General features: G+C 32.0%; 1 protein-coding gene across 1 annotated transcript in view; it reads left to right on the top strand.

The window, feature by feature from the left end:
* LOC126886070 (uncharacterized) overlaps positions 1-25106 on the top strand; it is a 263975-nt gene that overhangs the window by 207181 nt on the left and 31688 nt on the right. The window contains exon 5 of the mRNA XM_050652914.1: positions 6635-6822. Within this exon, the coding sequence (XP_050508871.1) occupies positions 6635-6822 (188 nt within the window). The remainder of the gene's footprint in view (positions 1-6634; positions 6823-25106) is intronic.

The following is a 25106-nucleotide window of genomic DNA, read 5'->3' as shown; positions in this document are numbered from 1 at the left end:
GAACAAGTGGAACAAGATCTGAAAACACTTGAGATTACCCACTGGAAGAACAAAGCAAGGAACAGAACAGAATGGCGGAAAATACTAGAACAAGCCAGGACCCAAAAAGGGTTGTCGAGCTACTGATGATGATGAACTTACCTTAGTGACCAACCTTCTTCGAGTTTGGCAATTGCTCTTGTTTTTTTGCGTGCCATTCAATAAATGCAGTCAATGCAGATTGAACGCGTTTAATAACTTTTTATTTTATTTTCAAATATGCGCAGAATTTTTGACAAGCTCTTTGATATTTAGCAAATCCGTACGACACGGTACACTATTCATTGACAGCAGCTGTACATACTTTACACTTTTCGGCTCCGTTTTTGCCTAAATTAAACTGAATTTTATAAATAATGGACATTGTAAAATTTCCTACATTACTATTTTCCCCAAAATGATTTATTAAACAGTTAAATATGCTAATTCGATGAAGTTTGTTTGTCACCGACTCGGCGCTGACGAGATTTCCGTCTTAACGTCCCACCTTGACATCAATATTACTAAACATTTCAACTGTACTCTCAACTAGATAAACATCAATAACCAGCTAACCCCTATAAGACCGCTCAACCGCTGTTAATCCAAACACCTAGAATTTGCTTTCGTGTACTCCGAGGATATAAACAATCCCTCGTGGAATTCTTCCTCACAGCGATACAAGGATATCTTAAGGAGGTTACTCTCAGCACAATATACATGTCATTCTGTAATTGCACCGACTCCTGACTCGACTGGTCTCTGAGGACTTGTTAGATCACGGACTCGCCTACCAATCATCGAAGTTAGTGGCTCGGTTCCTTTGGAATCTCAGTCACGTTGCTTTATTCTTTATGTACCGGTGAAGTTACTGCGGTAACTTTGCCAAAAATACTGCCAATTTATGAATGGAAAATGTTCCATTTTAGAAATAATATTAATAATTGAAAATAAATTGATTGTATGTATTTACAATACTAAATATTTGCGCTAAACCTGTTTATAGTCAGAGCCGTGCGTTACATTTTTTCAATATCATGAAAATCTTCGAAATGTCGCCCGTTAGATATTATTGAAACTTAACTGTTATTTTTATTAAAAGAAACTACACAAAATGAACGAAAACTTTTAGGCCTGGACCTGCGTACTAAAAAAAGTTGATTAACAGCAAGCTGAAAATTTGTTAATAGCTTAACGGTGTCTAGTCGGATAATCTTTGATGTACGGAAACACTGGAACAGGGCAAGTTTTAATTGTGGAACAGGTTAAAAATTTGGAACAGTCAGACAACGAAAACGTCACATGTATTCTGTCCGACAGAACAGACTTAAACTCTCCGAACAGAGATTAAACTCTCATGCAAAAATCAGACTGCTATTTATCACCAAATGGGCGTTATAATGAGTGGAACATGTAGAATATTTCAAATGACAGGAATTCTGACAGGTGATAAATAGCAGATTTTTGCATGAGAGTTTAATCTCTGTTCGGAGAGTTTAAGTCTGTTCTGTCGGACAAAATAAATGTGCCGTTTTCGTGGTCTGACCGTTCCAAATTTTTAACCTGTTCCACAATTAAAACTGCCCCTGTTCCAGTGTTCCCATATATCAAAGTTTATCCGACTAGACACTCTTAATCTATTAACAAATTTTCAGCTTGCTATTAATCAACTTTTTTTTCATACGCGGGATCCAGACATATAATGTAATCTTTCAAACAGCGTTTAAATTTTTTAAAAATATTAAGTAATTAGTTTTTTCAGGATTCGGAAAAAAGTGAAAGCATTTAAAAAGCAATGCTAGCAAATTTTGCGCCTATGCTCTCAAGTAACATTTACAAAAATTATAATTTTACCCTTCTGACTTTTTTTTAACCTTCTAATTAATTTTGGTACACTCGTCCATCAGAATGGGTGTAAGCCTAGTGAGAATAGATAAGTGTAGCAGCTACTGAGAATTATATTCAAATAAGTGCTAAATTTTTTGGTTTTGTTTGTCTTATGGAGCTTCGTAAATAGTTTTTAATTTTGAAAAACTTCTTTCCCCTCTAGCTACCGAGACAGGGAGTGTTAATAAAATTCTTAGTTTAAAACTACATTTGGGTATAAAGAAATTAGGTTATTTTGGTACAAATAGTTCAAAACCTCTAAAGGTTTCATGGAGTACGGTATAATTTGAAATATATCACTCAATTCTTCTAGAAGATCATTATATCATCAGATTTTTTTTCTTTTTATATTGAAAGTATTGAATGAAGATTCATACAATATTTTTTCTATTGTTTCATCATATATTTTCCTCAATTTAAAAATATATAAAAATTTAAACTTTTTATGAGTTTCTAGAAGGGAAAATCGATCAATCAAAGAATTAACGGCAATGTCTAAAATATAGATCAACAAATTTATTTTAAACTTAGCTTCATCTGTTAAGAGCTCATCCACAGACTTTTCGTAGTCAAATAAACGCTTTTTTCTCCTGGCTCGAATTTCATTTTCAGCTGGAAATTTGCAACTTATATCAAAATTTTCTGCAATTTCATTAAACTTTCATTTGGTAATTAGCCATATTAGTCCAGGAACCGAAGCATTTCACCTCGCAATTTTTACAGAATGGATCGATTTGCTTGAAAATTTAAAAATAAGTAGTGGATAGTTCAAGGATCAAAATCTATATGATGCCGAAAGGCGCTTTGACCATGGGGGCGGTTGCCACCACATCTTATGGGTGGAAATTTTTTATTATATTTTGACTGCAAAAGTTCATAAAAATATTTATTCTAAGCAAAAAATCTTCTATACATTTTTTTGATAAAATTAATTCTTTTCGATTTATTCGCTATCGAAAGTGTTAGTTTTATACAGAAAAAATCAATGTTTTTTTATATACTCAGTTACCATTCACTCAATTTTTGCCGTAGAAAAATTTTTTTCAAACTAAATTCTTGGGAATTAAATAACCTACAATTTCATATAATAACATTTTTTCGTATATCTGATGCTAATCTTTCTATTCTGAAGAAAATTGCATTTTTTGCCAAACTAAAAAATGTCGTTATTCGCTTTTAACTCCAGTTTTTTTAAAACTAATCATACTAAGCCAGTCAAACTTCTAGAATCTATTATTAATACATAAATAAAGAAGAATCAATAAGGCCAATGACTAAAAGCAAAGATAACTTACATTATTATGCTTCCAATTGAATTTCTTTTTTGTTATCAAAAAAATATATTGATTTATTAACCGTAACCTTTTAAATTTTTATCCTAGAAAGTTTGTTAAAAAATAATTTTGTAGGTTTTTACAAGATCTATGACTATTAGTAAGTAATCCTTTTAAAATCCTCAGTCGCAAAAAGTGGTGACTTTGAAAGGGTTGGTAAAGGTGATTTTTGCATGTTATTACAAGATTTAATTGTCAATAGCATTTAATTGTCAATAGCCAATAGCTCACTCAATTTTTACCGTAGAAAAAATTTTTGCAAGCCATGTTCTTGGGAATTAAATAAGCTACAATTTCATATTTAAATATTTTTTCGTATCTCTGATGATAATCTTTCTATTCTGAAGAAAAAAGAAATTTTTTACCAAACTTCAAAAATTCGATATTTGCTTTTGACTTAATTTTTTTGAAAACTAATCATTCTAAACCAGTTAAACTTCTAGAACCTATTAATAATACATAAGTAAAGAAGACGAAATAAGGTCAATGACTAATTTTTATCAGGGTGGTGATTAGGGGTTTGCTTTCGATCACTTTCTCGCTAAAAAATATAGGGTCTGACATTCTTTTCATTACAAGCCACTTAATTTTTGAGCTAAAGACTTTGTTGTATTTCTGGAGATAGATATTTTTAAATACTTCAAATTAATTTAAACAAGTTATCCTCGAAAAATGCATAGTTTTCCCGTCTTTTGAGTTTGAAACTACAATATTTAGCATTTGACGAAGAAGAGCTAACATATAATACAGTATAGCTCGATTACTATTGGTCTTAAGGAAAATTAAAAAAAAAACGGTTTTGTTTATTTTTTTAAAAGGTATATTTTTGTTAAGCAAAGTTGTTTTGATAAAACGAAAATTTTTGAGTTATTTGCAGAAAACTGATTAAAAACATTAATTTTTTTAATATAAAACTAACCCTTTCAATAGAGAAAAAATCGAAAACTATTAATTTTATCAAAAAAATGTATAGAACATTTTTTGCTTAGAATGAATGTTTTTACCAACTTTTGCGGTCAAAATATAATAAAAAGTTTTCACCCCCGACATGGGGCGGCAACCACCCCCATGGTAAAAGCGCCTTTCGGCATCATATAGATTTTGATCCTTGAACTATCCACTACTTACTCTCAAATTTTCAACCAAATCGATCCATTCTGTAAAAATTGCGAGGTTTTGTCCTATTTTAAGCTTCATTACTCGGACTATATTGTCTGTAACTTTTCATTTTTTCTGTAGTTTCTGACTACATTTTTACACAATCTGACAATTTTTTTTATTTTACTGATTATGCCGCCCCACTTGTGATGCTGCCTGATGCGACTGCCTCGCCGCATCATAGCACGGCACGGCCCTGTTTGTAGTAACAGTTTTAAAAATATTTCAAAAGAAATGTTAGACTCAGGCTTCATAATAAATAAATTACTATAGACCAGGGTGGATCTGTGAAAAAACTTCTACATTTGGATGTGAGAGGTAACATTCTGATTTCGCAGAAAAATGTGTATGCTAACTTCAGTAATAGTAATAGCAAGTGCTTTATCCTCCCCTCAAATAGGTCGGGAATGTTAATAAAAAAATTAAATATTTACAAATTACTAAAAACATCGTTATTTTTCTACTTTCCTTACCTATTTCTTCTTCTTCTTCTTTTGGTATCATAACCCTGGATGGGTCTTTGTCTGTCTGGTTTTGTCTTTCTATTCAGATCTCTCTTGTACCCTTCTCCTCCATTGTCTTGTAGTCATTGTTGTCAAGTCGTCGTCCAGGTCATCCAACTATCTCGTTCTAGGCTTTCCTGTTTTTTGTCTTTCTATCGGCTTCCACTGTAATATTTTCTTTCCTATTTTTTATCTTCTTGTCACTGGACATTAGGGTGGAGCGAAAAAATCGATTTTCAAATAATAATTTGCCTATATGCGGAAAAGTGGTCTAGGATTGAATCCTTACTTGTGTTAAAATCTTTGCTCAATCGGATGTTATTTAGTGGTGCCCCCACCCACATTTGTGAATATACGCTTTCTCTTGCTTAGTAAAAATTATGCTATAATTTATTAAGTCTGACTCATTTATATCGGTAATTCAAACATATATTTTACATTTTAAAGTAGAAGACTTAAAAATTATATTGCCAATATTTATGAGTTGCGTTCCTGGGACGACTTTACTGAAAGATAGTTCATTCGATTACATGAAATCAACCCCAACTCAAGAATATCCGTCGCAAAAAAACATAGCATGTGATCTGTCTTTAAAAAGACAACCAAATGCAACGATGACAGTAAAATTCTCATGAATTAAAATTAAAATCGTTATTTTAGTTAAATTGTGGCTTATTTCCCATTTGGAATAGTTGATTACCGAAGAACATATTGTGTTAGTTTCAGAACCAAACTCTGAGTATTTTGGACATCTTACTTTACAATCTGGTTCAGCAAAAAATATTGCAGACAATTTATTCAATTTCTTAACCCTTAACTACAGAGATCCGGTATTTTTTACCGGCGGGCATTCCCAAAATGTGGATTTCATGGTAACCTCACGACTTACAAGTTCATGTGTCTCTGTACCTCTCCACCTCTCGGGTAGTTTGTATAACAATGCTAATCAAAGCGTGTATTGTCAATATTTTCTTTTCTAGCACACATCAAAAATCTTAACCGGTAAAAATTACCGGATGTCTGTTTTAAGTATGTATTTTTATATCAGTACTATATTTGTAAATCTGAAATGTTTATATTATTTTTTTGTGTATTTAGGAAAAAAATAAAGAAATGGACTGTGGAAGTCATCCTCGACCTTCAATGAAGGTTAAATTTGACGATAAAAATTTTGAGGCCACTTTGCAAAAATGGAATTGCCATTTAATTCTGTGATAATTTTACCCCTTGCAGATTTTTTCTCATGGAAGTAAAAATTTTTGTAAATGCTATTTTAAGTTTCCTTTGTGATTCTATGTTACGTTTATTTGTTAAAAAAAAGTCTAAATTTTTGTTCATAGCATTTATGGCCGTTTGTTTCAATAGACCAAAAATGTTACCAAAGTTCTGGTTTAATAGATTATTCTTTAAAAATCTTGTATTATAATATTAAAATCACTCATTTTACCATTTTTCCCATATCTAGAGACTCCATAAAAACTCGTAAAGCAAAATTTTTTTGTTTTTTATTATTAACTTTATATTTTGACTCTATTTTATAATGACCGGTAAAAAATACCGGGGATCTGTAATTACGTGCTAATATTGGGATGTCTGTAGTTAATATAAGGGTTAAAATCGAAATGTGACTTTTCTACTTGGGTTGCAATTAGATGCGATGAAGCAGCGGTAAATACTGGCGTTCACAATGGTGCAATTCGCAAATTATTACTTCAAATTAAGAAACCATTACAGTGGTTCTGTTTGTCTTTTACATGGAAACGAGCTACCATTACGACATTAGATTAAGTGTAGATGGAGAAACCGCAGGACCTACCGGATTTTCGGGTGAAATAAGAAAGCTTTTAGAAACTTGTGAAACCCTACCTGATTTTGAATTTCGAAAAATTCAAAGTGAATTTCCTGAAGTAGATATTAATACAGTAAGTACAGACCAAAAATATTTGTACGAAATAAGCAAAGCTGTAAGTAATGGTACCATATCAGAGAGCTTAAAATATCGACAACCGGGAAAGATGGCACATTCGAGATGGATTACAACAGCAAACAGACTTTATGTAGGAAAATCCGACTTCCGATTTAAATATTTTTTCAACTTATCTGCAAAATGTGTATGTTCTCACTAGGTTTTCAATCAAAGTAAAGCCAGAAGTTAAATATGGGCCAATTCATTTATTTAATATGATTCAATGCTCGCAATATTTATCACTAATACCAAAGAAAGTAGTGAATAAAGTCTTTCAAGGTAATGGATATTTTGCACATCCAGCGAATATTCCCGTAGCCATTTTGGGTGATAAACGACCCCATATACGAGAGCTAGGTTTGAGGCGCATACTAAAGTCTAAGAATGGGCAAGAAACCAAGAAAATTCGCCAGTTTAAAATTCTATCTATAAATTTTGGAGCCAAAGAGTATTTTGACCTAATTAATTGGCAAACTGGTGTAATATCAGAACCACCAATAACAAATCAATTGTCAACAGATGAACTTAAAAAAATGATTGATGACACGACTTCAAATAAATTTGAAATTCCTAAATTTCCCTTTTTCCGATTTTTTTTCAAACTTTACAGTCAATAATTAAATAAACTATGTTGTAATAAGTTCCGAGTTGTAAACAAGCAAAAACAACATTAATATAAAATAAAAAAGTTATGTTTTTTTTTTCAATATTTTTTAATTTGTCAATTTTTATAGTTCTGGGGGCACCGGAAAATATTGTTCTATTAATCCCAAATTTTGGATAACGTTATGCAATAATATCTAACCACATGTCCGCATATAGGACATATCAATTTGTAACAGAAAATTTTTTTCTTTGTTTTCGCCCCACCCTACTGGACATGTTCCAGCTAGACAGTCTTTGACTTTTCACAAATGTCCCAATATCATACCCTTCATTCTTGTTCAGTTCAATCACCTCATCATTTCTCCTGATTCTCCATGTGTCGTCTTCCTCTTTCACCGGGCCATATACTTATCCAAGTGTCTTTCTCTCGAATGTCCTCAGTTGGGCTTCATATTTTTTGTCATTATTACCTAGGTTTCATAACTTAGGTTACTACGAATCTAGTTAATGTTCTGTAGATAATCATTGTGTATCTTTTGTCTAATAATTTAGATGTATTCAATCTTTTATTAGCATATATACGATTCCCACTGGAAATACGTGCATTAATTTGGCTACTTACCGAAATCTTCTGATTGATTTCTGTGCCCAGGTTTGTAGAGGCATCTACACTATCATTGGTATTTGGTATAGTGGTCAATTGCGATATTATTTTCATTGGCAGGCATTCTTTTGACGACATGTACTTCGTTTTGGTTTCGTTTATTTTTAGTGCTTCAGGATCAATTTACTTCAACGGTTCCATTAGTCTTTGCATGCTCCTACTGTATGAATAAAATGGTTGATAGTGCATCTCCCTGTCTCACTTTCACATTGATGTCAAATAGAAGAGTCAGTTCTCCATCTACCCTAACTGCGGCTTGTGAACCATGCAACCTCATGAGGCTGATATACAGGGTGCTAGTAAATATGTATGAAAAACTTTAAGGGCTAATTCTACATGAAAAAATAATGCCGGTTTGCTTTATAAACATATGTCCGCAAATGCTTCGTGTCCGAGATACGGGGTGTTAAAATTTTTAGTTCAAACTGCCAATTTATTTATTGCTCTAAGACCAGTTAAGCTATGAAAATGAACTTTGGTGAGATTTAGGAGGTACTTATTGTACATTTTTTGACAGACAATTAAGAATTTTATATTCATCATTGGCGCGCATACGGGTAAGAGTCTGAATTTTTTTAAAGAAAAAATAGTACGACCACTCAGATATGTCAAATTAAAAAATATTTTTAAATTCCACGTTTAATTTTTGATGGAAAACCTTGCATGCCTTTTTTTCATATGGTGCACCGTTTTTATACAGAAAAATAATACATCTTGACGCGTATTTTCCATTTCTTAATACGTTATCAAGAACTATCCAATATAATAATACTAAACTAGAAAAATAACAGAAAATATTACTAATAAGATTTTAACTAGGTGCAAAGCTGCAAGAAATGCTTAAAGTTATCTCCTTTACAGGTAACAGAAAAATTTTATATTCATCATTGGCGCGCGTACGGGTAATGGTCTGAATTTTTTTAAGAAAAAATAGTACGGTACTGGGATATGTCAAACTAAAAATAATTTTTGAATTCCTCGTTCACTTTACGACAAAAAATCTTTCTTGCCTTTTTTTCATACGAGGCGGCGTTTTTATACAAAAAAATAAAACATCTTAACGCTTACAAAGTATTTGAGGTGGTTTCCAATTTAGGCATAGAAACTTTGGTTGAAATACTTTGTAAACGTTAAGATGTTATATTTTTTTACATAAAAACGGCGCCGCATATGTAAAACGGCAAGAAAGATTTTTTGTAGTAAATTGAATGAGGAATTTAAAAATGATTTTTAGTTTGACATAACTCAGTGGCGTACTATTTTTTTCTAAAAAAAATTGAGACCATCACCCGTACGCGCGCCAATGATGAATATAAAATTCTTCTGTTACCTGTAAAGGAGATCATTTTAAACATTTCTTGCAGGTTTGCACCTAGTTAAAATCTGATTAGTAATATTTTCTGTTGTTGTTCTAGTTTAGTATTATTATATTGGATAGTTCTTGATCATGTATTAAGAAATGAAAAATACGTGTCAAGATGTATTATTTTTCTGCATAAAAACAGTGCACCATATGAAAAAAAGGCAAGAAAGGTTTTTTATTGAAAATTAAACGTGGAATTTAAAAATAATTTTTAATTTGAAATATCTCAGTGGCGTACTATTTTTTTCTTTAAAAAAATTCAGACTATTACCCGTATGCGCGCCAATGATAAATACAAAATTCTTAATTGTATGTCAAAAAATGTGCAATAAGTATCTCCTAAAACTCACCAAATTTCATTTTCATAGCTCAACTGGTCTCATAGCAATAAATACATTGGCAGTTTGAAATAAAAATTTTAACACCCCGTATCTCAGAAACGAAGTATTTGCGGAGATATATTTATAGAACAAACCGCCATTATTTTTTCATGTAGAATTAGCCCTTAAATTGTTTCATACTTTCATACATAAGATTTTGCTTGAAGCATTCTTAGTATGAACATATTATTATTGACTGTAGTGACTGTATTTGGTCTGACTCCACTTTGATACTTACCAATCATATTTTCAGAGTATTCTAGCAATCTATTGTAGATAATACCAAAGGAATTTTTATACTATGGTTGGCAATGTAATTGGCCTATAATTATGGTATTTACTTTTATCTCCTTTCTTATATATTGGTTACATAAGGCCAACTGCTTATTCCTACGGCATTTGCTTCTTGGTGCTTATTATTATTAGTAGATAATGAATTCTTTTTAAGAGTTCGGATCCTACATGTTTTAATAATTCTGACGAAATTCCGCCCGCTACTGGCGGTTTACTGTTTTTTAGTCTAGTTTATTATGTGTACCACTTCTTCATGAGTCATATTTTCAATATGTTGCTCGGCCGTATAATATATTGTCTCGATTTGTTCATTTTCTTAGATGAAAAAACTTTTCATGATCTATAGATTTGATAAAAAATGTTAAAGCTTTGTCTTCAAATCATATGCACGTGGATGTCACAAGCCCCCGATACACGTATTATATAAAGGAACATCCAATCAAGTGAAAAAAGTAGCAACCACTTTGTGCATAAAAAGACAGTGTGGAGGAACCAGTATCTAGAATGGAAAACAAAAACAAGTGTTAATAAAACCTGCGTTCGACCAAGAATTACAGAAGCGATAGAAACAAGAGACAACAGAACAGGTACTACGAACAGCTGAGATGACAACATTAACATCTATAATAGGGAAAGCTAGACGAATATGTAATAATAATATATGAAAAAAAAAACGAAGAAGAAATAAAAACCAACATGAAACGAAAATAGGAGAAGATATAATTGAAAAAATGTCACATATAAGAAACCAAACGGAAGAAAACTCCTAGGAGGACCATCAAATTGATGATAAGACCGTTGTTCTTCGGAATCACAAATACGACTAAATATTGCCCAGGAAACACCTGGGCAATATTCATCAACCTGACGTATGAAAAAAAAAATTAAGAAAGTTATTCTGTTATGTTGTAAACATCAAAGGATATGTATATTCTCTCTGCCGATTTTAATAATAAAGTATGGTATATGTATTAAAAATTAAATAATTTTTGCTGTGATATATTATTTAAATTTATTTGAGAGAAACCATAGGAAATGTATTATTTGATGGATAAATTATTGATACAGCCATAGGTCGTATATTCGCCACTTTTGCATTTCCGAATACCTCCCAATTCAAATTTTATTTGTCTGTATTATTTAGCCCTGAATATTTTATCTCCAAATTTTATTTGAATTATCTACATGATAACCCATAAATTTTCGGTCACTGGTTTTCTTTTACGCAATATAAAATCTTCCCCCTTATACTAAATATATATTTTTTATTTTCTACCGTACATCCCCGCTCGTACGTTTATTGCTTCGAATATACATCTTGGTAATAAAGTGTGGAAATGTAACATCATTCAAAGTGAAATGTATTTCCGGTTTGCGCAACAGAAACGAGAGAACTTTTATGACCAAATTAATGTATTGCAATGTATATTTGTTCTCCTTTAACAAACAACTTCTAAACACTTAATTCAGTTCAGTCTTCTGACAAGCCTCTTTGATAACGGGTCAAAGATGATAAGAGACTCGAATTGAATCAAAACTCAACCGTCTATATTTGTTTTTTTAACTTCTAGACAATTAGTCACAGATCCCAAGCCTATTTTCACCGTTTACTAATAACAGGCTAATTTTTCGTGAGTAGCTTCATTTTGACGAGACGCTCAACTTTTTTCCTTACAATAATTTCTGTATGTGGGAGATAACAAAGATAGCAGGGATGAAATATGTTGATTTGACGATTCTTAAATATTTATTACTAACTGTTTTTTTTTGTTAATTTTCGAGATAACAATTTAAATTAGCCGAAAAAATATTTGTCCTACAAAATGCAAGGTTTTATCAAAGATTCCCTTCCCTCTTTTCAACATGTAACGTTAACGAGGTCATAAAAAATGATTTCTAACCACCTGTTTTTTTTTTGTTTGTTAGTTAATATTTATATAATTTAAAACTCACATTGTCCTACAAATTGTGTGGTACGTTGTCCTGGTCCTGGTCCGACTTTCAAAAGTTGTTAATAGCACAAGCATGGGCGCCCATCACCATGGACAGGGGGCCACGGCCTCCAGCTTTTCGGGTGCTTTAAACTATATATGGTTATCCAAAGTAAGTATACAAAATACATGCATCATCTTCATGTCTGCCCTCCTCTCTAAAATTTTTTATATGGGCGCCCGTGACCACAAGAACTTTTTTTTATTAGTAACAGTAGGACAAATGTATCACTTCATAGGCTAGTGTATTTTTCATCCAAACAAAACAATGTCATACAAGGAAATAGGTATATATCTCTAGTCCGACAAGAATTGTCATTTTCATTTTCCTATTTGTAACACAACATAAAGTGAAAATCATCAGATAAATCTTCATCGTCTTCGCTACTAGCATCACTCTGATCTTCATCTCTCTCCCCTTCATTTTCTCAATTCGTGTTATCTGACTCTGTAATAGTAGGCTATTGATTATGTTCAAAATAAGAGAGCTAAAAGGAACTAAAACGTTAGCGGGATTTTATTGTCTCATATGATCAGTGGACCTCTATGTTAGAAAAACCGCGGAGTACTACCATTTAAATGGGTGCGTTTTTGAGAAAGGGATGAATTAGTCCCTAGGCACAGGGTGAATTAGGGTGAGTTGTATACACTTTTAGTACAAACATGTCTATAGGAAAACAATTGTTCCAGATTAAATTTACAATCGAAATATCACATTTTAACGTAAAACAGCAAGAAAAAAAAAACGACAGAATCAGTTTTGTTTTTTGCCCCATAACTTTTTTTCACAGGAATATAGGTATAAGCATTGCTTTAGCGAAAAATAACTTCCATCATTCCTCTTTAAAATGAAGTTTGGTAAAATTCTCTAAGATTTATAGTTTCCCAAATAGGATTTTTCTAATTTCGCCGCTCACAGTATTTTTGGGCAATTTTCCCCATTTTTTCGCAAACATTTTTCTGTAACTTTTTCTACCCATTTCTAGGTATACATTTAGTAGAAAGAGAAGTCAATTACCTTTAAAATGGTCTACAGTATAAGGTTTTCTGGCTCTTTTTAAGCAATTTATGCTTTTTCAAGGTTTCATACTTGTAATGATTTTTGATATTTTTAATGATTATTTTTTAAATTTCTCATTATGACTTTTTTCTTGTACATTTAAAAGTATCAGATTTCTTGTACAAAAAAGATTATTTTTTTTACTTGAAAATGGTGTATTGCAAAAAATTCTAGGACTATTTTTAAACAAGATATCCGTAGGATATCCAAAGGTATCCGTAATTTGAGAAAAATTTTAATTTTTTTTTTATTTATTTCAATTAGAAAAATGTAATTACATATTATAACATAATTTTTAAATCCAACTAACTTTTCTTAATAACACTTTTCGATATTGTGAAATATAAAGCTACTTTACTATTGAGCGAAATTCATATTTTTTAACATACCTCGTACACTATTAATAAAATTTTATATCTAATGATTGCATCTTAGGTATTAGACTATGCAAAGGTATTTTATAAGGAATATTTTTTTTTCATAATGTTAATAATAAAAAAGTTTTCTATATGGTTCCAACTTAGTGGGACCTATTGCATGTGTATGTCACATTTTGAAAAAGCATATTTCGTTTAAAAAATGGTCCCAGATCTTTTTACGATACACCATTTTAAAGGAAAAAAAAAGCTTTCTTTTTTATACTACCTACTATATACCTACATATACAATAAAAAAAGTTATAATGAGAAATTTAAAAATAATCGTAAAATATATCAAAAATCATTAAAAGTATAAAACTTTGAACAACCATATCTTGTTTAAAAATAGTCATATAGCCTTTAACAGTAGACCATTTTAAAGGTAATTTACTTTTATGCCTACAAATTGTGACGTTTCATATACCTAAAGCTACTTAGAAAAAAGTTACAGAACAATGTTTAAGAAGTAACAAGGAAAATGGGCCAAAATCGCTGTGAGTGACGAATGTTGAAAAATTATATTTTGGAAACTGTAAATTATAGAGATTGCTGCTAAGCGTCATTTTAAAGACTAACGATGGTTGTTTTTTTTTCTGTGAAGCATTGCCTATACCTATATCCCCGTGGAAAAAGTTATGGGCCAAAAAGCAAAATTGCTATATTTTGTGGTTTTTCTTGCTTTTCTTTTGAATGTATTTTTGTTAAAAAAATATTTTTGACTTTAAGATGTGATGTTTCGATGGTAAATTTAACCTGGAACAATTTTTCTGTAGATGTGTTTGTACCAAAAGTGCATAGGACTCACCCTAATTCGCCCTGTGCCTAGGGACTAATTTACCCCTTTCTCAAAAACGCACCCCTTTAAATAGTAGCACTCCGCGGTTTTGTCATATTTAGAGGTCCATTGACTATATAAAACAATAAAACCCCGTTAACGTTGTAGTTCCTTTCTAAAATACATAATCAATGTTAGGTCTGGATCCCGCGTATGAAAAAAAAGTTGATTAATAGCAAGCTGAAAATTTGTTAGTAGCTTAACGGTGTCTAGTCGGACAAACTTTGATATAGGAACACTGGAACAGGGGAAGTTTTAATTGTGGAACAGGTTAAAAATTTGGAACGATCAGACCACGAAAATTACATATGTATTTTGTCCGACAGAACTTCCAATTGATTTGTTACCCTTTCATTAAACTCTCATGCAAAAATCAAGCTGCTACTTATCACCAAATGGGAATTATAATGAGTGGAACACGTATAATATGTGAAATGACAGGAATTATGACAGGTGGTAAATAGCACTCTGATTTTTGCATGAGAGTTTAATGAAAGGGTAACAAATCAATTGGAAGTTCTGTCGGACAGAATACACGTGACGTTTTCGTGGTCTGACTGTTCCAAATTTTTAACCTGTTCCACAATTAAAACTTCCCCTGTTCCAGTGTTCCTATATATCAAAGTTAGTCCGACTAGACACCCTTAAGCTATTAACAAATTTTCAGCTTGCTATTAACAAATTTTCAGCTTGCTATTAATCAACTTTTTTTCATACGCGGGATCCAGACCTATAGCCTATAACATAAAAAAATTAATAAATCGCCGAATCTAATCCGATAAAATACTAATGCGACAAGTCACCCAGTCTGTCCAATCCTTTTGTCGATATGTAAACATTGAATGACGTTTAATAAACGGTAAAATTCCTTTATTCATTTTAAAAAATGTTATTTTATTATCTATAATGTACCTATATAATATAATTTGTTTAAAATATAAATAATAAAATGATTATCCGTGATACTAAATATTTTTTTGTATCCCAGTTAGTAATAAAAATCCTCGATGAAAAAGTTTTCCTGTAGTTAGCTGTATACCATATAATACAAAAAAAAGTAAAATCCTTTATAAAAGGTATATACCCTATTCCATGAATATACGACTGTGTTGGATTATTTCCACAACGAATAAATTTTATTGTGCAAAATATGAAGAACTAAAATAAATTGCAAATTACATTGCTGTTTATTGGAATAATTATTAGAGCCATTTACTTTCGTACTTCGTATGTTGCACACTGAAATAGTCGTTGTCACGATAATCCAAAACAGTCGTATGTTGGTGGAATGAACCATGCTTGTTAAAATTCCCTAAAGAGATAGATTCCCAGCTTGTTAAAATTCCCATCACAGAAATAGTTTTCGATCGGATGACCGATCACCACCAGTGCTGACGCGATTCTGACATGCTAACCAATAAAATACAAAAATATACAGCTAAAAACCCTTTAAAATTGATCCGTCGTATAAACATAATATATTAAGTTCGTGAACTTGAACACGGATGTACAAAATGTCCCATGTATCCTGCTCGAGGTACCATTTGAGCCCAAATTGATGGCAAGTTTCACTTGCCATCATCTATTCAATATGTGAACAAGTCAATTTGGGCTCAAATGGTACCTCGAACAGAATACATGAGATCAGAGTTCGGAACTGTAAATTGGAATATTTTCCTAACGGTGCCTTTTGGTATTGTCATACCTAGGTTAAACAGAGAACTTGAATCGAATCGAAATTCATTTCACTTATTCCCCATTAGAGGGCGTTCTAACCATATTGCGATATAAATAGTTTTAATTTATATCGAGAAACTACGGTCGTGTTGGTGTAAATTTGTCTTCCTCAGATCCTCCTTGACAACAAGTAGACCTAGAAATAGTACTATCGAAGGATGGAGGGAAACAGATTTAAATCAAAACGAAACCGTAGATTTTCTTATTTTACTAATGCCATACTCTGTATTAGAGTACACAGACTCGTTTCATACAGGTTCTCTGAACTGTAAATTGGAATATCTTCCTAACGGTGCCTTTTGGTATTGTCATACCTAGGTTAAACAGAGAACTTGAATCGAGTCGAAATTCATTTCACTTATTCCCCTTTAGAGGGCGTTCTAACCATACTGCGATATAAATAGTTTTAATTTATATCGAGAAACTACGGTCGTGTTGGTGTAAATTTGTGTTACTCAGATCCTCCTTGACAACAGGTAGACCTAGAAATAGTACTATCGGAGGATGGAGGGAGTCAGATTTAAATCAAAACGAAACCGTAGATTTTCTTAATTATATAATAATTCTTACAACTTTCCTTTCAAATACGAACAGCTTTTTTATTTCTCGCTTATACAGAATCATGATGCATAACATAGATGCTTCACTTGCATACGCACAATGATAAAAAATGTACCTGTTAACCATGCATAATGTTTCGGATATTTCGGTTTTTTACGTATCCGTCTATCACTCGCTCTTTCTCATATTTCTATGGTAAGACTCGTAGTTGTATGACCTGTTAGTCTGTGTATATTGCACATAATATCGTTGGGATTTGGGTGCAACTACTTGAACAGAAACTGCTCCATTTGTCGTACATTTGCCCAACTCTTTCTTTATTTTTATTTAATTATTTAAGGAACACACTCCTTTATTATTTTAGTTGCCATTATTAATTTGTACTCTCGAAATGTAGTCTTTCATTCTGCGTTTAAATTTTGCCAAAATATTTATTGGTTTTCTCAAAAAAAATTAATGCACTTAAATAGCATTGACCAAGATGTTGCGCCTACCGCCTAAATTATTATGTATTAAATAAATCTACTATATTTATACTCGTATCACACATAAACTAGTTTATAAATATTCAACACCAGAAAACTTATACCATATATATTTTTAGTCAGCTGTATGGTTCATAATCACTTTATTAGTTGACCAAGAGTCATTTGGTCAAATATTAAATTTCGCAGAGCAGTTATTGAGCATTGCGCCGAATAAACAACGAAAAATAAAGAATAATGGCAGCTATAACTGTAGCAATTAACAGTTGATTGCTGTGTTTCTGTGTGTACAAATAATCCCGGTTTGCTCGTTTGCCAGGCTCAGATTTTCATGGATTATGTGGGTGATATAAAATTTACCGGGTTGCTTCTATTTTTGCTGACTATTAGCAAACAAAATAGTTGATTTGGTTTTAAACATCATCAAATAATGGAACAAAATTATAATTTATTAAACATAATATGCGTAAATAATACATTTAGCTAAAGAAAATTTTGGATTTTTTAGTCTTCTAGAAACTAATATTAATTACAACTAAACTTTTAAAAGAACGAATAAACCACCTCATGCAGATGGCAACAAGGTTTCCGCAAGAAAAAGTTGTGTACAGAGACAACAATCATCATAAAACAGATTACAGGGAAAGTATTATGTAATATACAGTGCTAGTCAAAATCCGTACCCCCCCTCGTATCTTTTGAACGGTTATACATATAATAGTGAAATTTGGAGGGAGGAAATAAACGGACGTACGCTTCGTAACTAGTCATGACAGGTGACGTAATAGTGACAGATGACTTTACAGCGCCACTGTGACAGATCATTTTAAATGGGACCTTATGGCAAGTGACACCTCATTTGAAAGGTACTGATAATACCTATTCAGTCATACTAATTTTTTTGGGTTTAATTTGATTTTGATTTTGGTGAATAAATGAAATAAATATAACTTTGTAGTTTCGCATTTAATTATTAAAAATTCAAATGTCCGCCCATGGTTATTTTGTCAAAAAAGTTGACATTTTTCAGATCTCTAGTAGTTTTTACGTCAACGTCAACCTTTTTGACAAGTAACCATAGGCGGAGGTTTGAATTTTTATTAATTAAATGCGAAACTACAATTTTATATTATTTCATTTATTCATACAAATGAGTTTAAACTCAAACAAAATTAGTATAGCTGAATGGGTATTTTCAATACCTATCAAACGAGGTTTCGCTTACCATAGGGTACCATTTAAAATTATCTGTCACAGTGGCGCTGTAAAGTCATCTGTCACTTTTACGTCACCTGTCATGACTAGTTAAGAAGCATACGTCAGTTCATTTCCTTCCTCCAAATTTCACTATTATAAGTATAACCGTTCAAAAGTTACGAGGGGGGGTACGGACTTTTGACTAGCACTGTATACTGCGAGGCATAAGCTAGAGATATAGAAAATTATGCTCATTTTCATAGTTGATTTTTTCGCTATGCATTATCTGATGAGCCTCTAATAAGAGGAGAAATCGTCGATGAGAGTGCTGGTTGCGCTCTCTAAACTAAGTAAACATTAAGACAGCTTTGGCTTCGCATTGCAACTAAATAAAAATGGTATACATTTTTATTTTTTATTAGTATTACTCCTGCTGAGTAACATAGGTCCATTTTCCGTTGGAATTTACCACGCTGAACAGACGGGGTTGTGAATTGCAAATTTTAGAATTCTCTCGTATCTTCTTTGCTTCAGCATCCATCTGGCCTGCAATTTTTAGAAGCCGTTTAGGTGTTACCAGGAAAATAGTCCAATAAGTTTGCAATTTGATATTATTTTAAATATTTTTAAATATTTTATTAGGTGGAGAACTTTCACTTTATTTAATACATCCCTTACAATCCAATATGAAACATTAAGATGGAAGTCAAAATAGGTGGAAAATTTACGGAATCTATAGATACAGGCAATGGAATAAGAGAGATCGATTCACTACGTCGTACACCATTCAATTAATCTTACACAGTTAGCTTTTATATGTCTGACGATATTTTCAGTACCAAACAGAGTAACCAATTCTACGGCGCTTTCTCCACTTTGCTGTCGATTCATCTCTTTGACTGTCAAATCATTCTGAGAACCTTCTTTTCAAATACCAGCAGCTATTGATTTCTCCATGTTTCACTTCCATATTATGTCACTTCCATACAGTCTTAATTTAGATTGTCTTTTTAGTAGCTTAAGTGAATGAATCTAGGGACTATAGTGCTCTATTTCCCGCAGCCATCTTTTTTAATACTTCTTTTTATATCTGGTTGTCATCTGTGATTACCGCTCTCAGATATTTTAAACGCTTCCACTACTTCGAACATTTCATCATTCATAGTTATGTTCCTGTCTAACTCTTAGTCTTGGATTTTTGGTTACTAACTCACTCGTCATTTATTCGAAGACCTAGACTACCTGTGTCCTCAACGAGTTGTGAAACCTCTCTCACGTCTCTTGTAGATTGAGCGACTGCATCTAGATCATAAGCAAAGGCCAACAATAGTTTTGATGAACGATTCACAATTTCCCCGGTCGCTCAGCTGATATTTTAGTTATTGCATATTCTAAGTCCAAATTGAATAGCAACGGTGATAAGGGGTCTCCCTGTCTAAGTCCTCATGTTGTACTAAATGGCATAGATGTTTTGTTTCCTATCTTTACCTGTGCATATGAGTTTGTCATGCACATTTGACTTAACTCCACTAATTTTGTTGGTATTCCCATTTCTAGCATTGCTAGCCATAGTCTGCTTTTTTTATTGAATCATATGATTGCTTGGAATCTACGAAAATTTGGTGTACATCTCGGTTGAATTCCCAGTTTTTTTTTTTCTAATATTTGTCATATTCCTTTTTTTGTGCCTGACTTTTAATTATTGACACATTATTTTTTTACTTTAAAGATATCACAAAATAGATAAAGTACTTAGCCCGAAAATCTTTTAAAAATTCTTTTTACGTTCACTTTAAAAACATAAGTGTTAAGTAGAGTTTTCTTTCTTTATTTCACGCAAAAATAATCAGATGTAAGTTAAGAAGTACAAGTACAAAATGTTAGTATTGTATGTTAGATAATTGACAAGCGCTGAATTGTGTAGAGAAGTATACAAGAACACAGATAGCAAAAGCTTTTAAAATATGTTTTGGGAAGTTATCAAAAGTAACCAGATAGCTCATAGGCGCGTGTATTCTCCCGTAGTTATAAGTGATGTGAGTGCGACTACACTTTAAACAAAAAAGCCAAAAAAAATCTACAAACCTAGTTGCTATCTGATACGCAAATATTAACCATGCTTATCAGTGACGTAGTTAGCCCCACAGGGGCCCCATATCAAAGTTTGACGCAGGGCCCTTTTCCACCACTGATATGGCATAGTGCTAAAAAAAATTTCAACGAAAGAAGCAAAAACGCTTATATAGAATAAAATAGAAATATGCTTTATTGTCACTGAAAGTTTTACAATTTTATGGACAAAGTTTACAAAGATTGGGAAAAAAACAATAACAAATACAGTTACTGCAATTACAAAAATCGTCAATATTATTACAAAATAAAAGATAATGAAATAAAACAAAACAATACAGGGTATTTCATTAATAATTGGAAATATTTTAACTGTAGAATCCTGGGCTCAAAATATTAAGTATTAGCCCAAATCACCTACTCTGAAAATGCTTCCTAAGGGAGCTGGAGTTCTTTGAAGATGGTGACTTTTAATCAGTTTTTTTAAATACCTCTAGAACACTTCTATTTAGAAAAACTAAAACAGGTACGTCTATTTATCTTCCAGAGATAAGTCGATTTCATAAATTGTGAATTTCTAGAACCGGTCATATGCGTTCTGTTTGGGTAGGGTAATGGTTATTTTATCGCATAACTTTTTTTTCTTTGACTTTTAAGCATTTTTGACACTGGATTACTTAATCGTGAGGTCTTCTAGTACTAAAAGTTATTCTTACTTTAAGTCGGTAGGATACACCGTCTTCTAGAAAAATCGATTTGAAAATGTTTCGTTTTTTTGAATTTGGGCACAATTTAAAAAAATTTAAAAAAAAAAGGTGTATTTCACCGACGTAAAGCAAGAGTAACTTTTAGTATGTACTAGAATACCTCATAAGTTAATAATCTAGTGTCAAAAATGCTTCAAAATTAAACACACTACCCAAAACGGACGCATATAATCAGTTAGAAATTCGCAATTGATGAAATCGATTCATCTCTGGAATAAACGTACCAGTTCTCGTTTTTTGTTTTTGAGTTAAATCTTAATATTTTGAGCCCAGTAATCTACAGTTAAATTATTTCCAATTAATAATGAAATATCCTGTATATTGCAAAATTTACGTAAATTGCAAATTGCATAATACAACCTTAGAAACTAATGCGTATAAAACCCTAAATATAGATAATAATAATAAACCTAATAAACTCTAATAAACCAGAGTCGAAAAATAGATTTGAATTGTTGAGACTCGTTGTTTTAAAACCGATTCAGTTTTTTTAAGCCAATGGTAAATGGACATATAAAAGAACGTAAACAAAGAAGCTCTGTACTTTAACGGCGACCCACCGGCAAATACATAGATATTGCCATAGTTCAAATATTGAAATTTGGCATTACACTTTATACAATGTCTCACATACAACCAACGGTAAATAGACAATAAAAAGTAGCTTGAAAACAAAAAAGCTCTGTAGTTATAGAAAGACGAGAGGCAGGAAATAGACAGTACCTGTACATAAATATAATTTATATATACGAGTAAATACAGCATCCATTTCACGAAAATGTCGATATCCAAACAATATACACTGTTCGAAGCGTTTAATAGTGAAATAATTGTAGCATATTTTGTTCCATTTTTTGAATGCCGCGCTGGGGCACCTGAATGTCGGGAGCCCCGTATAATTGATACAGCTGATACGGCAGTAGCTACGCCTCTGATGCTTATCTTCGCCGGGTTCCATTGTTTATCACTCAATATAATATGACGTAAACTGAATAAAAAATTAGTGAAATCCTTTATAACATATATATTTTAATTAAAAATCCCTTAAGGGAGGGGGGGGATTTAAAATTTTTTTATTATTTCAAATAAAAGTGCATACTTTCAATAATACTCTCTGAAAATTTCAAAATAATCAGAGTAAAATTACCAGAGATACAGCGTGTTTGAATATTCCTACCTTCGACTCGCTTTGCCGCGACTTCGCGCTAGCACGCGTGAGCGTAGTGAGAAATGTTAAACAACTGTTCGCCTCCTCTTGTGTAAATTACTCCTCGATTCAAAAAATATATTTCATTGTGCATCACTTTACGATTTGGCAGACAAATAAGAAGATGAAGATGCAGTTGTCAAAACTTTAAACGCATTTTTCTCAAAACTACTTCTTCAAATGCGGTGGACATTGTAACTGAAAAACTACTCGGCCGATCTACCTGATATTTTGCACATATTTTCTTGAGACATTTCTTGAGGTAACAACGTCGAGATATTTTTCTTTTTTTGCTTATTTTTTGTTCAACAATAATAAATCTGTTGATTTTCACAAAATTTTTACCAAAAATTTCAATTTTTTGATTTCTGAGTGATGCCAAAAATTCAAAAATCATTAAAAATAAAAAAACTCGACGTTGTGACCTAGTAAAACTCATAAGCTAATTAAATCTTTTTGAATTTTTTGTTTCGTATGATCTAGTGACGAGTTCTGATGTCCACCGCAAAATCCATTTTTTTGTGAGCTGCCTGTCAAAATTTATCACCAATGGCTTACTTTTCAATATGTTGGATTGAATTTTTTTCTAAATATTCTTTGAATTGTACTTAATATGTTTATTTAATTTAAAAATAAAATAACTGTACCATAGCTTCGAAAAAAATTCACAAAAATGTGCTTGTTATGTTGATTTCAAACCATACCCCCCCTTAAAAGGATATGTCTTAAAGGGAAACTAGAGTCTAGGTTGCAATTTATCTACAACAATTAGTCTAAGCTGCAACATCACGTTCAATTGAACATAAACATGTAAACTTTTTATAATTTTACAACATTTAAAGGATTTTCACCCATATATTTTTTACTGCGTGTTAAAAACCTGTTAACAGCACTGATGATGAACTTTGTAATTCGAAAACGTTCTGTTATGTAACCCTTTAAGTAATTTTTAAATAAAAAAGAAGATATATTTCTTTTACAAAAAATTCTGCTAATTTTTTGTGATTATTGTTGTACCGCCAGCTATAAGAAAGTATTTTCTTTGTGGATTTTGTCAACAGAATAATCACCGGTTACTAGTAATGAATTTGATTTTGCAATCTGGCCTTAAACTTTTCTATAACGTGTGATCTAGCTCATTTAATTTTGTGCATCAAAATAACTAATTTTCATTAAAGTATTCTACGAGTAAACTATTCTGAAACTACTATACATCCAAATACCTGAAAGTTCTATAGTGTAATATGATTTTGTGCTAAATATAATTTATGAAGTTTATTGTTGTACGACTCTTACGGCATCTCCGTTCCATACGGTTATTGATTTTGTGAGAACAAGGCTAAAGTTTTACCAAATGCAATATTGAAAACGGAAACTTTCAATATTTTTGTTACACCATAAATATGGAAAATTTTATTAATTATTTGCTTATATTTTCGAAAAAGTATTTAGTGCATACTTAGATATTTCATTTTTTTATTTTTGTATTCTTATTATAGTAAGTGAGCTCACTAAGACGTCCGCAAACAAAATTCGAACAACACAGAGGGTAATGGAATAGTCCATGTTGGGACTAACCCTAAGATACCGAATAACCAACAGAGACTTGCGCCGTAGATCGGGAGTAACCGACACAATCAAAACAATATTATCAACCTTGAAATGGAACTGAGCAGGGCATATCCACAGCACACTCCAACCTAGCAATGCAAGTTCCGTGTTAACCAAAGAAGTATACAGGGTGAGTCATAACTATAGGGGCATAGACTAAGGACAGTTTATTTGGACCAAAATATGGCTATTGGGCCAAATATGCCTTAATAAAATGTTGCTGAGAAAAAAGATACAGGGTGTTAAAGTTAATTTTTGTTTTTCGTTTTTTTGCCAATAGTTTCCCTGTATATTTATAAATTTCTATCAAAATTGGCACAGAGGCATAATCTTAGACAAGAAATAGTATTTTATCTACAATTTTACGTTTTGTCATAGAGGGCGCCACGTGGATCATTCCTGATGATCAAATTGAGTCTAAACTTTTTTTGATGAAACTTTTTAGTAATTTTTATTAGAAAATATGACGTAAACATCATTTTTACGTAAAATTGGTACTCTTGTTTAAACATGATAATTTCAACCGTTTTCGATAAAAACGCAGTCGAACTGCTTAGAGTCTTAAAAAAGGATTTCAAATATTATTTCATTTATGAAAAGTATGCTTTGGACTGTCAGATAATTGTTGTTGGTAAATGTCATTTGTTGAGAGTAAATTATTTTTGATGTCACAGTGTAGTGTAGTGTTGCATTTTTTAAAAGTAATCATTACTTTTTTGATTGAAATGCCTCGTCACAATCATTTTACTAATGAAGAAGTGCGAGATATGATTTGCATATACGCACAAGAAAATTTTTGCGGTCGCTCGGCAGCCAGAACGTATGGAATGTTATACGCAAACAGAAGGCAACCAAATCACAAAACTTTTGCAAGATTATGTCGTAGTTTAGGTGAAACTGGGTCATTTCACACTAAAAATCGGGGTGGTCGACCGAAACAAATCACACCTAACCAAGAAGATGAACTTTTGGTTCGAGTAGATGAAAATCCTG

Source organism: Diabrotica virgifera, chromosome 6 (assembly GCF_917563875.1).
Source record: "Diabrotica virgifera virgifera chromosome 6, PGI_DIABVI_V3a".
NCBI classification, from domain to species: Eukaryota; Metazoa; Arthropoda; class Insecta; order Coleoptera; family Chrysomelidae; genus Diabrotica; species Diabrotica virgifera.
The sequence above is the reverse complement of the archived record's forward strand: the minus strand, read 5'-3'. Positions and strand labels throughout refer to the sequence as shown.